Source organism: Urocitellus parryii, chromosome 3 (genome assembly GCF_045843805.1).
Source record: "Urocitellus parryii isolate mUroPar1 chromosome 3, mUroPar1.hap1, whole genome shotgun sequence".
Lineage (NCBI taxonomy): Eukaryota > Metazoa > Chordata > Mammalia > Rodentia > Sciuridae > Urocitellus > Urocitellus parryii.
The window spans coordinates 218,748,139-218,761,120 of NC_135533.1; the positions used below are offsets into that span (position 1 = coordinate 218,748,139).

Consider the following 12,982-nt stretch of genomic DNA (forward strand, 5'->3'; position numbering starts at 1 on the left):
CAGGCTGCCGGGAGCCTGGGGACAGAGGGTAGCTGCTGGCCCCCCGAGCTGTCCCCGACCCTTTCCCAGGAAGGCTTCAGGGTTCCCTGGCCTGGGAAGGGACAGGCGGAAGGACGTGTCCCCCGTAATCTCGGGGTTCAGGGGACGGAGCTCTGCTCAGAAGAAGAGGTGGGCCGGAGGGGCTGGGGTTGCCGAGGGCAGGGGCTGTCCCTGGACCCTGGGGTGCCCACCTCTCCTTGGGTTAGGGGTCCAAGTGAGTCCCGGGACAGTGGGGGCTAGCGAGGAGCCCACCGTGGGGACAGCTCAGGAGTCCCCAGGCAGGTCCCCGCACTGAGCCCATCCCTTCTGCCTTCTCAAGCCCGGAGGTGGGTGCGGGGCTCTGCAGAGGCCATGTCCCACCTCCCCTTCAAAGACCCCTACCTGAGTGAGTGTCCCGGCCTCCTGGGCTAAATCCTGGCCCCTCCTCCAGCCCAGGGCCGGCAGCGCAGCGGCGTCCAGCCCTCTGACTCTGGCCCTCCGCCTCCTCTCAGGAGGACCCTGGTGTGACCTGGGTGACCCCTGCCCAGGGCCTCCCCTGGCCCTGCATCAGAGCCCCTTCTGCCCTGGGAGGTGCCATGTCCCCAGGCTGCAGGGCGAGCGGCCTGTTTTGGGGACCGCCGGCTCCCTCTCCTTGCTGACTGCCCGCAGCCTGTCCACCACGGGTGCTGTGTGCTCTTGTCCTGACCGTGGGACGGCGGGGACTTCAGGTGCTGGAGAGCGCTTGTCGAGCCCGGGAAGGCCTGGCTCCGTCCCCAGCACTGCCAACCCAACGGATCCAGGGGGCCCCCCCACGGCGGGTGCTCGAGGAAGGGAGGAGCGGGGAGTTGGCGGGAGCAGAGCAGGGCTTTGCCCGGAGCCTGGCCTCAGCCACGTCCGCGGGGACCCAGCCAGGGTCTGCGATCCTGAGGGTCGTTTTCAGAGGAGAAGACCACGGCTCGGGGTGCCGAGTGTCTGACCGCGGGCGGCAGCTGGTCGGGCTGGGCCCCGGGCCTGTCCTGCTCTGGAGTGGCAGGTGGCCCGTTCTCACCTGAGGCCACACCCTTGGGACCCCGCTGTCGGCAGGAGGCCAGGGCGGGACTGGGTGCTGGCCGTGGGGGCTCCCCCTGCAGCGCTCTGGGTCACAGGGATGCGGCCCCGACCTGAGACCCTTCCAGGGGCGCTGGTCGGCTGGGACTCGGGAGACGCCAGGCCCCACCCGCCCTGGGGACAGCACCGGGCAGGGCCACCGCGCCCCAGGAGGTGCCACCCGCCGGGCGCCCCCACCCCATCCATGGTGGCCAGGCTCCTGTGCGAGTGACGAGCCTGTGTCCTGGGAGGGCCTTGCCCTTCGCTGGGTCCCCAGGGCATTCCCTGTGCCCGAGGCCCAGCCGGGTCCTGTGGGCAGACGGGCAGCGCTGCCCAGGGATCTGGCCTCCTGGGGGAGGGCCCAGGAAGGTTCCCGGCACCAACCTGGGCTCCAGCTTCAAGCCTGGAGCCACAGCTGGTCCTGCCCCCGTGGCCAGGGTGCGGGCAAGGAGTGACAACCCCCGGGACATGACTGTCCCTTCCTGCCATGGCACCCACAGCCACCGTGGCCCAAGGGCGCATTCTGTTGGGCCAGACCCGGATCCTTAAGGGCGGGGACGTGGCGGGGTCTGGGAGAAGGCGTCGGGCTCGCAGAGCAGCCTGGGGAAGTGGGCCCCCTCCGCCCAGCCTCTCTCCCTCTCTGGAGGCCGGTAGGGAGGCCTGGCCACCCACAGCCAGAGAGGCGTACCCAGGGCCCTGCCTGGGCTCGTAGGTCACTCCACTCGCCTGACACTTGCTGACCCCAGGTGGTCGCAGTGCGGCTGCCCGGCCTGTGAGGAGGGGAGCCTTGCTCATCTAGGGCCACTCCTGGCTGCAGGTGGGCAGAGGCAGCCTCCCCCAGAAGACAGGGACCCTGTCCTGGAGAGCCGGGTGGGCCTGGCAACAGCTTCTCCCTGCTGGGTGGCCCTGGGCTCTGGTCTCTGCTGATCTCCCCGGTTTCCCGCTGCTCTGCCTGCACCCTGCGCTGCAGGGCTCTCCCTGCGACATTCTGACCCAGGGGATGTGGGACAGTGTCCAGGGCTGTGTGGTCATCTTCACTGAGGTGTCCTGATCTGGATAGGATGCAGCTCAGCTCCCAGGACGCAGGGCCCCCGGGCCACCGCAGGGCAGACTGGCTGCAGCAGGGGCTGTGGCCTGGGGGGAGCGGGGATCGGGTGGTGTCGGTGGCCTGGCGGTGGCAGGGGAGCCAGGAGGGCGGGTCTGGGTGTATCTGGAGGCCAAACTGACAGCGCGGGGGGCGGGGGGCAGGAGGACAGCACCTCAGGGTTCAGAGGGCAGCTGGGCAGCTCGGTGCCTCCCACGAGAGGCTGGGACGGCTGGGACCAGGACACGTCCAGGACGCCGTGGGACGTCCAGGACGTGGTGGGCCCGGGCTGGAGCTCAGGGTGGGGCGGCTGAGACAGCCAGCAGATGGCATTTGCATCCTGCGAGGGCAGGAAGAAGTGCCCGGCGGGGACGAGGCTGACCCTGCTCAAGGCCAGGGCTGGGGACACAGGAAGGGACAGATAGTGAAGCAGACGCCCCACGGCCCCGTCCACCTCCTGGCCTCCCCCGGGGGCTCTAGGGCCTCTGCCCAGGTCCCCACCACACACTGGATGTGTCCACCTGGCCTTCCGCCCAGTGTGAGGCCCAGACTCCGGGGAGGGACTGGCCCAGAGAGGCTGCTGCCCGCTCCAGTGCCTGGCCCTTCCTCCTCTGAGAGTGGAGGCACCTGGGGGTACTGGCCTCCACCCAGGACACTGCCGCTGCCCCCAGACACCAGCACAGCGCTGCCCTGAGAGGCTGTGGGTGGGCAGCCCCGGCCTCTGCCGCCCAGCTGGGGCCAGAGCTGACCCTGAAGCCTCAGTCCAGCAGTACGTCCCCAGCACCCCACAGGGAAATGACAGGCAGGCCTGTGGGGACAGGTTTGAGTGGACAAACCAGGTCACAGCTTGAGTGGCCCCTGCTGGGCAGGGCAGTGGCATCGGCCAGGAGTAATTATACAGCGAGCTCAGAGGACGCCCAGACGGCCCTGGGCCTGCGCTGGACAGGCCAGGTCCAGAAAGGGTGCCGCTTCCCTGGGAGGTCACACAGCGTCATGCAGCTGAGGCCACCTGCTGGCAGCTCGGTGGCTCTGGCCCTCAGTCTGGTGATGGTGGTGGCTTTGTCCTTATTCACCATCTGTAGGAGCTACTCAGAGAACTGGAGCCGGGCACGGCGGCCACCCCGCCACCCCAGCTGCTTAAGAGGCTGGGCGCAGTCAGTGGCAGGGCGCTGCCCAGCCTGAAAGGCCCGGGACACCACCCTGCAGCAAAGAAGGGCACAGAGAGGTTAGCAAAAGCTAGGGTATGGGTGCTGCCCAGCTCCGCCCAGCCCTGCCCGCTCACGGTGGACAGTGAGTGGCCATCTCCCCGAGGGGGTTGGCATTCTGGGATGGCATGAAGTTACTGGCCTTTGCCAAAGGAGGAGGAGGGCAAGTAAGGTCCTGGGCAGCAGGGAGCAGGGGGCGAGGGCAGGGCCGTGCTGGGAGGCAGCCTCCGCAGGGGCCCAGGCCCAGGACGCCAGCGAGCAGGCGGGTCAGGAGGGGACAGCGAGGGTGGTGCCTTCCCAGGGCCAGAGAGGACGGTCCCAGCAGCCCTGTCCCCCCGCAGCTCGGTTCCACCTGAGCAGCCCCTAGCAGCAGGCAGGGCGGCCTGGGCCTTGCAGGACTCGGGTCAGCATCTGCTGGGGGGGGGACCCGGCCTGTGCTCTCCCTGCCCCCGACCCTCCAGCGCTGTGCCCCACGACGCCCGCCCTGCACCCCAGAGCCTTCCACCCCTGCCTGGGCAGGAGCCAAACCGCCTTCTCTGTCTTTCCTGCTAAACCCGGAAGGAAGAGTGGATTCTGCCCTGCTCCCGTGCTGCCCGCTGCCCCCGGAACCCTTCCTTCTCCCCTTCTTTCTCTTCCCTCTTTTTCTCTCTTCTCCTTTTCTGTACTGGGAAGGGCACCCAGGGGCAGTGCCGCTGAGCTGTGCCCAGCCCTTCGTAGTTTTTATTTGAGTATCTCAGGAGGCCGCCCGGGCTGGCCCGCAGTTGCCGTCCTCCTGCCTCCCACTCCGAGTGCTGGGGTGGGCGTGTGCCCGGCTCCCCCGCCCGAGCATCTCTTAGGGAACCAGCTGATGGATCCCTGTGCTTTGTGGACCAGGGTGACGGAGGCCGCCTCGGGTCTCAGCCTTCCCATCTGTAAAGTGGGGTGGCCGTGGGACACCCCCATGGAGTCTGTGGGAATAAGAGACAACCAAGATGCAGCCCGGGCTGGCACAGAGCCCGCTGTACAGGCAACGCCATTACCACTGTCACTGACATCACCACCACCACCATCACCACCACCATAATGACCACCTTCACTACCACCACCTTCAACACCACCACCATCACCACTTTCACCACCACCATCACCACCACCACCATCACCACCACCATAATGACCACCTTCACTACCACCACCTTCAACACCACCACCATCACCACTTTCACCACCACCATCACCACCACCACCTTCACTACCACCATCACCACCACCATCACCATCACCACCACCATCACCACCACCACCATCACCACCTTCACCACCACCACCATCACCATCATCACCACCATCACTACCATTACCACCACCATCACTACCATCACCACCACCACCATCACCACCATCACCACCACCATCACCACCACCACCTTCACCACCTTCACTACCACCATCACCACCACCATCACCACCATCACCACCACCACCACCATCACCATCATCACCACCATCACCACCACCACCACCATCACCACCACCACCATCACCACCTTCACCACCACCACCATCACCATCATCACCACCATCACTACCATTACCACCACCATCACTACCATCACCATCACCACCACCACCATCACCACCACCATCACTACCATTACGACCACCATCACTACCATCACCACCATCACCACCACCACCATCACCACCTTCACCACCACCACCATCACCACCACCACCTTCACCACCTTCACTACCACCATCACCACCACCATCACCATCACCACCACCACCACCATCACCACCACCACCACCACCACCACCACCATCACCATCATCACCACCATCACTACCATTACCACCACCATCACTACCATCACCACCACCATCACTACCATCACCACCACCACCATCACTACCATCACCATCACCACCACCACCACCACCATCACCATCACTACCACCATTTCCTCCTTCTCCCTCTTCGTTGTCCTCTTCCCTCATCTCCATGGTGCGATCAGACACCAGACACCAGCATTAGGAAGGCTTTGATTGGCATTCCAGGGAGACTGGGGTGGGGACTTGGGCAGAAAGTAACCAGGGCAGTGACATTTCAGGTGAGACCAAAATGAAGTCAAAGAGAGAGACGAGCAGGGAAGGGGCAGAGGCCCTGTGGCAGGACTGAGCCTGGAGAGTTGGAGGCTCCAGGAGGGGCCGTGTGGCTGGCGCAGAGGGGAGGGGAGGCGGGGAGGGAGGGCAGGTGGGTCAGGAGGCTCTGACTTCATCCTGAGGCGTGTCGCTCTCCCCAGCAGAGGACAGACAGCGACCGTACCTGCAGGGCCGGGAGACCAGATGCTTCCCCTTGGGGCAGAGCCAGGGAGCCCAGCTCCTGCAGAGCAGCCTGCGCAGGCCCCGTCTCTGCAGCCCGGCAGGAGCCCAGCACAGGCCTGGGACAGAAACTGCCCGGGGCACAGATAGGCAGATGCCCAGGGAGCAGCAGTCAGCGGTGCCCGTCCCCTCCCGGGAGAGGCCCCTGCACACACCGCCACAGCTCCAGCCAAGGAGGGTGACCCAGGAAAACCGCCCCAGAGGGGGTGGGAGGGAAGGACCTCACTCCCCCCACCCCCGGGCCAGGGCCACTCCAGCGGGTGGTGTGCGGCGCCCTCTCCTCCCTCCTGCCCCCGGCCGTGCTCATCCCGCAGGGGTGGCTGCGGGCGGCGGGGCGTCTGCTCAGGTGCTCGTCCAGCTGCCCAGATACAGCTTCAGGTGGACATTTCGTTGTCCCCAGGAGCAGTGCCCTGTCGTGACTGACAGCAACCAGGTGGTCTTCCTCCCCAGAGCTCTGCCGTGCCCTCCCAGGCACGTAGCCCCCAGGTTCCACACCGACAACTAAATCTAACCACTGATTGCTTGATTGATCCCCAAATGATGGACTTTTAAGGTAGAGCCTTCTCTCCCCGCCACCCCGTTAACGAGGTCTCAGCTGACTTCCGCTGTTGGTCCAGAGAAACCTCTCCACTCCACGTACTGGACTGAGCCCATGTGGATGGACACCTAGATCAAGTCATCCATTTTTGTCTGTCAGTACCTGCCCACCTTCCTGCCCATCCTGACACAGACTAGGATTTATCTTCACCATCCCCTATTGAGGGACACTTAGGTTGGTTCCACTTCTTCACTGTTTCGAGAACACTGCAGAGAGCCCGCCTGTGTGTGCCACTGTCCTGGGCTGACCTTTCTGCAGGGTGCACGGGTGTGGCTGAAGCCCTGTGTCGGTCTTCTGGGGTGACCATAACCAATTACCAGGAACTGGGTGGCTTTAAGACAACAGAGACTTATCCCCTCTCAATAGGCCCTTGGTGTCCCTTGGCTTGTAGATGCATCACTCCGTCTGTGTCCTTGTCACTGTCACATGGCTGTCTCCGTATTCGCATTTTTTTTTTTTTTAGTAGCAGACCTTGAAGCCAGCGGCACTGGCCCTGCCTGAGCTGCGCCCCGGCCCTGTGATCTCTGTGTCAAGGGGTCCTGCTCAGGTGCCCCCCGCCTGCCTCGGCTCCCCACTCACCAGGTGGCAGGGACTCTCGCACACGCCAGCCGCCGGCTCGGGGCCCTGGTCCAGCCCCTGCCCAGGCGGCCCTCCCCAGCTCAGCGTCTAGAAGCCGGGAAGCCACTGCCCTCGTGTACAGCAGGTCAGGCTCTGGCCTGTCCCAGAGCCAGGTCTGAAGGGACAGGACGAGGGGAAGTGGGCGATGCCTGGGGCTTCAGCGGCTCAGATGCCAAACAGCCACCTGGCAGCTGGGCAGAAAGGTGGGTGGTGCGGGCGGCCGCCATCTGGCTGTTCCTGCCACCCGACCCCATCTCAGACCCGGGGAGGGTGGGCAGCCGGCGGTCAGCGAGCAGCAGGGGCCAGCAGGCTGCCCAGACGACCAGGAAGGCACCCCCTCCGGGGCCTGCCGGGGCCTGGGCCTCCTGGCCACCACATTCTGCGCCATCCAGCCCCGAGACCCCCCCTCATTTCCACCTTCACGCCCAGCCCGCACTGTGCTCTGCGGGCCTCGCGCTCCGCCCGGCCTCTGCCCAGCCGTCCTCCAGCCGCAGCACCCTCCGCGGCTGCCTTGGCCTCGAGGGTCCTGGGGCTGCCTGCTGAAGGCTCGGGCCAGGCCAGCGAGGGGGGGCTGGCCCCTCCAAGCCCCAGGAAGACCCCCGCCTCTCCCAGCCTCCAGGGGCTCCAGGCTGTGGCCGCGTCACTCCGGCCTGTCCCCATCTTCTTGTGGCGTTCTCCCCTCTGTGTCACCTGTGTCCACGTTCCCCTCTCGTTGAAGGACACAGTCACTGGACAGAGGCCTGCCCGCCCCGTGTGGCCTCCCCAACCCTTCACACCCAGAGTCCCCACCTCCGAGCAAGGCCCCCCAAGACACCCAGAGCGAGACTCCAACTTTGAGTCTCCTTGGGGATCACAGCAGCCCCCGACAGAGTCCAGCTCAAGTGTCCCCTTTCCTGGCCTGGAGTCACCCCCTCTCACAATCCTGGTCATCCGTCGGCCGACTCCCGACTCGTGGAGGCCCGGCCCTTGCTTCCCATGAAGCACTGCTGCTTGTCCTGCAGGGTGTGTCCAGCTCAGGCCCAGCTTGGGGAGGGCCGAGGGGCACCTGGAGGACACATGGGCCGGCATTAACACAAGTGGAAGGGTCCCGTGCCCCTCGCCCGTGGATGTGCACCCCAGGACGCAGGAGCCACGTCTGGCTTATGCACCACTGAACTCGAGCCTGTATACAACAGGCACTCCGTAAATGCTTCGTTCTGTGTATTTGCAGTGCTGGGAATCCAACCCAGGCAAGCACCCTAGCACTGAGGGAGACCCCAGCCCCGATGAATGTCTTTTTAAACAAAAGTACTGACCTGAGTACGACTCCCCTCCAGGTCAGAGGGCCTTTCCTGCAGTGTTCCTACCGCGGTGACCGTCACATAGCACAAAAGTTCCCCAGTGCTTTCTGGACACTGCACCACTCCAGAACGAAGCTCAGGCCCGCGAGGAGCCGCCAGTCCCTCCCCAGCCCCAGCCCCCCCGGGAATCCACACCCTGTCTCTGGCCCAGCCTGTTTGGGACGTTTCCAGCTAATAGGGTCACACACTCCTTTGGGAGTGGGTCCTCTATTGTGTGGGTCCTTGTTGCTGAGCACGAGGTCCTTGAGGGCCATCCACTCTGTGGAGTGTGTCGGGCCTCGCTGCTGTTCCAGGCAGAATCGTGCTCCTGCCTGTGCAGGGCCACGCTGTGTGCCCATTCCTGCACCCGTGGACACCTGACTGTCCCCACCTATTAGCCATGCTGTGTCAGTGAAATTTGTGCTCGGGTCTCGGGACACGTGCCCTCCTCCTGGGTGCAGATCCCCAGGAGTGGAGTGCTGCCCACACGGTGGGCAGCAGCTCCTGGGGCCACCTGGAGTGGGCAGCCGCTTCCGGGGCCACCAGGGGTGGGCACCCGCAAGGTGCTGACGCTGCCCCCCGCCCGCCCGCAGGTGCGCTTGAGGATGCTGGCGCGGCCCTAGGCCCAGGCTCCGCACCATGACCTGCTGGCTGCGCGTGCTGAGCCTGCACCTGCTGCTGCTGCCCACAGCGCCGCCCCCGGCCGGGGGCTGCCCGGCCCGCTGCGAGTGCGCCGCCCAGACGCGCGCCGTGGCCTGCGCGCGCCGCCGCCTGACCGCCGTGCCCGACGGCATCCCGGCCGAGACGCGCCTGCTGGAGCTCAGCCGCAACCGCATCCGCTGCCTGAACCCCGGGGACCTGGCCGCGCTGCCCGAGCTGGAGGAGCTGGACCTGAGCCAGAACGTCATCGCGCACGTGGAGCCCGGCGCCTTCGCCAACTTGCCGCGCCTGCGCGTCCTGCGCCTGCGCGGCAACCAGCTGAAGCTCATCCCGCCCGGGGTCTTCACGCGCCTGGACAACCTCACTCTGCTGGACCTGAGCGAGAACAGGCTGGTCATCCTGCTGGACTACACCTTCCAGGACCTGCACAGCCTCCGAAGGCTGGAGGTGGGCGACAACGACCTGGTGTTCATCTCGCGCCGGGCCTTCGCGGGGCTGCTGGCCCTGGAGGAGCTGACCCTGGAGCGCTGCAACCTCACGGCACTGTCCGGAGAGTCGCTGGGCCATCTGCGGGGCCTGGGCGCCCTGCGGCTGCGACACCTGGCCATCGCCGCCCTGGAGGACCAGAACTTCCGGAAGCTTCCGGGGCTGCTGCACCTGGAGATCGACAACTGGCCACTGCTGGAGGAGGTGGCCGCGGGCAGCCTGCAGGGCCTCAACCTGACCTCGCTGTCCGTCACCCACACCAACATCACCGCGGTGCCGGCCGCCGCGCTGCGACACCAGGCGCACCTGACCTGCCTCAATCTGTCCCACAACCCCATCAGCACCGTGCCGCGCGGGTCCTTTCGGGACCTGGTCCGCTTGCGGGAGCTGCACCTGGCCGGGGCGCTGCTGGCCGTGGTGGAGCCGCAGGCCTTCCTGGGCCTGCGACAGATCCGCCTGCTGAACCTGTCCAACAACCTGCTGTCCACGCTGGAGGAGAGCACCTTCCACTCGGTCAACACGCTGGAGACGCTGCGCGTGGACGGGAACCCGCTGGCCTGTGACTGTCGCCTGCTCTGGATCGTGCAGCGCCGCAAGACCCTCAACTTCGACGGGCGCCTGCCGGCCTGCGCCACCCCCGCCGAGGTGCGCGGCGACGCGCTGCGCAACCTGCCCGACTCGGTGCTCTTCGAGTACTTCGTCTGCCGCAAGCCCAAGATTCGCGAGCGCCGGCTGCAGCACGTCTCCGCCACCGCGGGCGACGACGTGCGCTTCCTCTGCCGCGCGGAGGGTGAGCCGGCGCCCACCGTGGCCTGGGTGACGCCGCAGCACCGCGCGGTGACGGCCACCAGCGCCGGCCGGGCTCGCGTGCTGCCCGGGGGCACGCTGGAGATCCTGGACACGCGGCCGCAGGACAGCGGCACCTACACGTGCGTGGCCAGCAACGCCGGCGGCAACGACACCTACTTCGCCACGCTGACGGTGCAGCCCGCGCCGGCCGCCAACCGGACCCTGGGCGAGGGCCACAATGAGACGCAGGTGGCCGCGCGCTTCCCGCTGGACCTCACGGCCATCCTGGTGTCCACCGCCATGGGGTGCATCACCTTCCTGGGCGTGGTGCTCTTCTGCTTCCTGTTGCTCTTCGTGTGGAGCCGCGGCCGCGGGCAGCACAAGAACCACTTCTCCGTGGAGTACTCCTTCCGCAAGGCGGACGGGCCAGCGGCGGCCACGGGCCAGGGCGGAGCCCGCAAGTTCAACATGAAGATGATTTGAGGGGCGCTGGAAGCCCTGGGCCCAGTTGGGGAAGCCCTATCCTGGTCAGATTACCAGACTGATTTCCACCTATGCATTTTCCAAAGGGGGAAGGGGAACCTGCAAGTCGGCTAACTGGCAGAACTTCCCCTTTTTTGTAGACACCCAACCACAGACTGTTTTTCATCAGAAAGCATCTTTTGCAGTTTCTCAAGTGTTTTCTCAAGGTTATAACCTATCTTCCTGCCCCTGCCAAAGTCCCTGGGCTGGGGTTGGGGGTGGGTGGAGGGACGGATTGCTGGGCGGCTCAGAGGCCCCCAGGGTCCCTGTGGCCTGCAGTTCACAACCAGGAGGCCCATGATGCTGCCCACACAGCTCCCACATCTGGGGAGACAGTCTACACAGACGCCCCCCAGAAGGGACAGCCCCCAGGAACCCGTCCCCAGAAAGTCCAGGCTGCGCACACCCAGACACACACTCACACCTGGGGCCTGCCCGCTGCTTGCAAGTGGGACACCTCACGCCCACTCCCAGCCCCCACCAGGACCCGCGGGCTGCCCCCAGGAGAAGCCAGGTCCCCGGCTTCCTCCACGGCCCTCACGGCTGGCTCGGCCTCCCTGGCCTGGCCCAGTCCAGGGTTCCCTCTAGGCAGGCAAGCTGGACGGGTCATCCACCCTGAGAGCCTTGGACCCCTGAGCCAGCTCAGACCAGCCCCAGATGTCCCCAGCGCCTGGCCCCTGCTGACCCCTGCTCTGGGGGCTGGAGCAGGGTCCGGGCTGCACCCCCAGGGCAGTGAGCAGGCTGAGCCAGGCTTCCTGCCCAGGAAGCCGGCCCCGCTCACCAGGGGGCAGCAGGGGACAGAGGTGCAGGGGGCCGAGGGCCAGGTGGGGTGTCCCAGGCAGATGGTGGTCTGGTAAAGAAAGCCCAGACCAGCATCCCCTGCTCTGCCAGGGGTGGGCTCCGGTCCCGGGGTCAGCATGGGAGACTCCTGGGGAGGGTCCAGAGCCCAGACAGGACCTGCCCAGGACCTGACCCACCCAGCTCCGACCCGCCCTCCGCCTCCACCAGTTGGCCCTGAGGAAGGGCACGGGAGCCCGCAGGCTGGCCTGGGGTTCCAGAGGCCGCGTCCGTGTGGGCTCCCAGCTGGACTGAGGACCACCCAGGCCCTCGGTGTCCTCTGTGAGTGGTCTGGGCACCCCCATCCGGGCCTGCGGAAGGGCTTGGTGGCTTTACTTGGATCCAGGATCTGGGGTCAGGAATCTCGCAGGGAGACGGCCAGCTGGCCGCGCGCCCAGGGGTCAGGCGAGCCTGGGGGACATGGCCCAATCTCCCCGGGGCTGGCACTGGGCCTGTGGGAGCCTGGCCCTGCCCGTGGTGGACCCGAAGCAGGTGAGCGCTGCCCTGGACGTGGCCAGGTCCGCTCTGTCCCCCAGCCTCCTCCTGACCTGGGTCGCCATGACCACACTGAGGTCCTCAAGAGGACATCCAAGTGCCTTCAGCCTCCTGAGACAGGAGGGCGCCGCCCCGGGCCACAGGGCGGCAGGGCACGGTCTCCGCCCCCTCTCCCCGTCCCAGCAGGTGCCACCGTCCCCCTGCTGTATGTGACTGGACCCAATAAAACTGAGACGGGTTTCATCACAAGTCCATGTTGTTCCCTGGGAGGAGCAGGGCTGGAGGCTGGGGTGAGGAGACCCGAGGACCCAGAGAGGCTGCCACAGAGGCCCCTCGGGGCACCCACGGCTCTGTTCCAGGCACTGAGGGACCACCTGAGGACGGCCTGTGAGCTGGTGCCCTTGATCCTGATCTCCAGATGGACCGAGGGAGGCTGCAGGGCAGACGGGGTGGGACCGGAGGCCACAGGAGGGAGGGAGGGCTGCTGGGCCGGCAGAACCCCTGGCCGTCGGGGTGACTGGGACCCGAGCTCAGGCAGGGGCCGCGGGAAAGCAGGTCTCCACGGGGCCCGGGGGGGTCACCTCCTCTGGGGGCCCGTCCCCCGCCTTGGCAAGGCCGAGCCCTGCAGCAGCACTGGTCAGTGCTCACGCCTGACCCCTGGCCGAGGGGACATCGGGGCACAGAGAACGACCCACCTGGTGTCAGGGCGCAGACCCCACCCGTCCCCGAGGCAGCAGGAGACACCTGTCCTCGCTCTGGGACGGGGAGGATGGGGTCAGGGTGGACCCCAGGGGCCACGGCCCAGAACAGCCTCCCTGGCTGTCCAGTGTGGGTGGCCCGGCCTCAGCTTCCCCGACTGGACACGGGAAGGAGGCTCCTGTCTCTCCCTGCCCTCTGGGGG

General features: G+C 66.4%; 1 protein-coding gene across 1 annotated transcript; it reads left to right on the plus strand.

Annotated features, from left to right (window-relative positions):
• Positions 1 to 8,931: 8,931 nt before the first annotated feature.
• Positions 8,932 to 10,710, plus strand: Lingo3 (leucine rich repeat and Ig domain containing 3). The gene has a single exon (XM_026414741.2). It carries the CDS (start codon positions 8,932 to 8,934, stop codon positions 10,708 to 10,710), a length of 1,779 nt encoding a protein of 592 aa, XP_026270526.1.
• Positions 10,711 to 12,982: the final 2,272 nt, after the last annotated feature.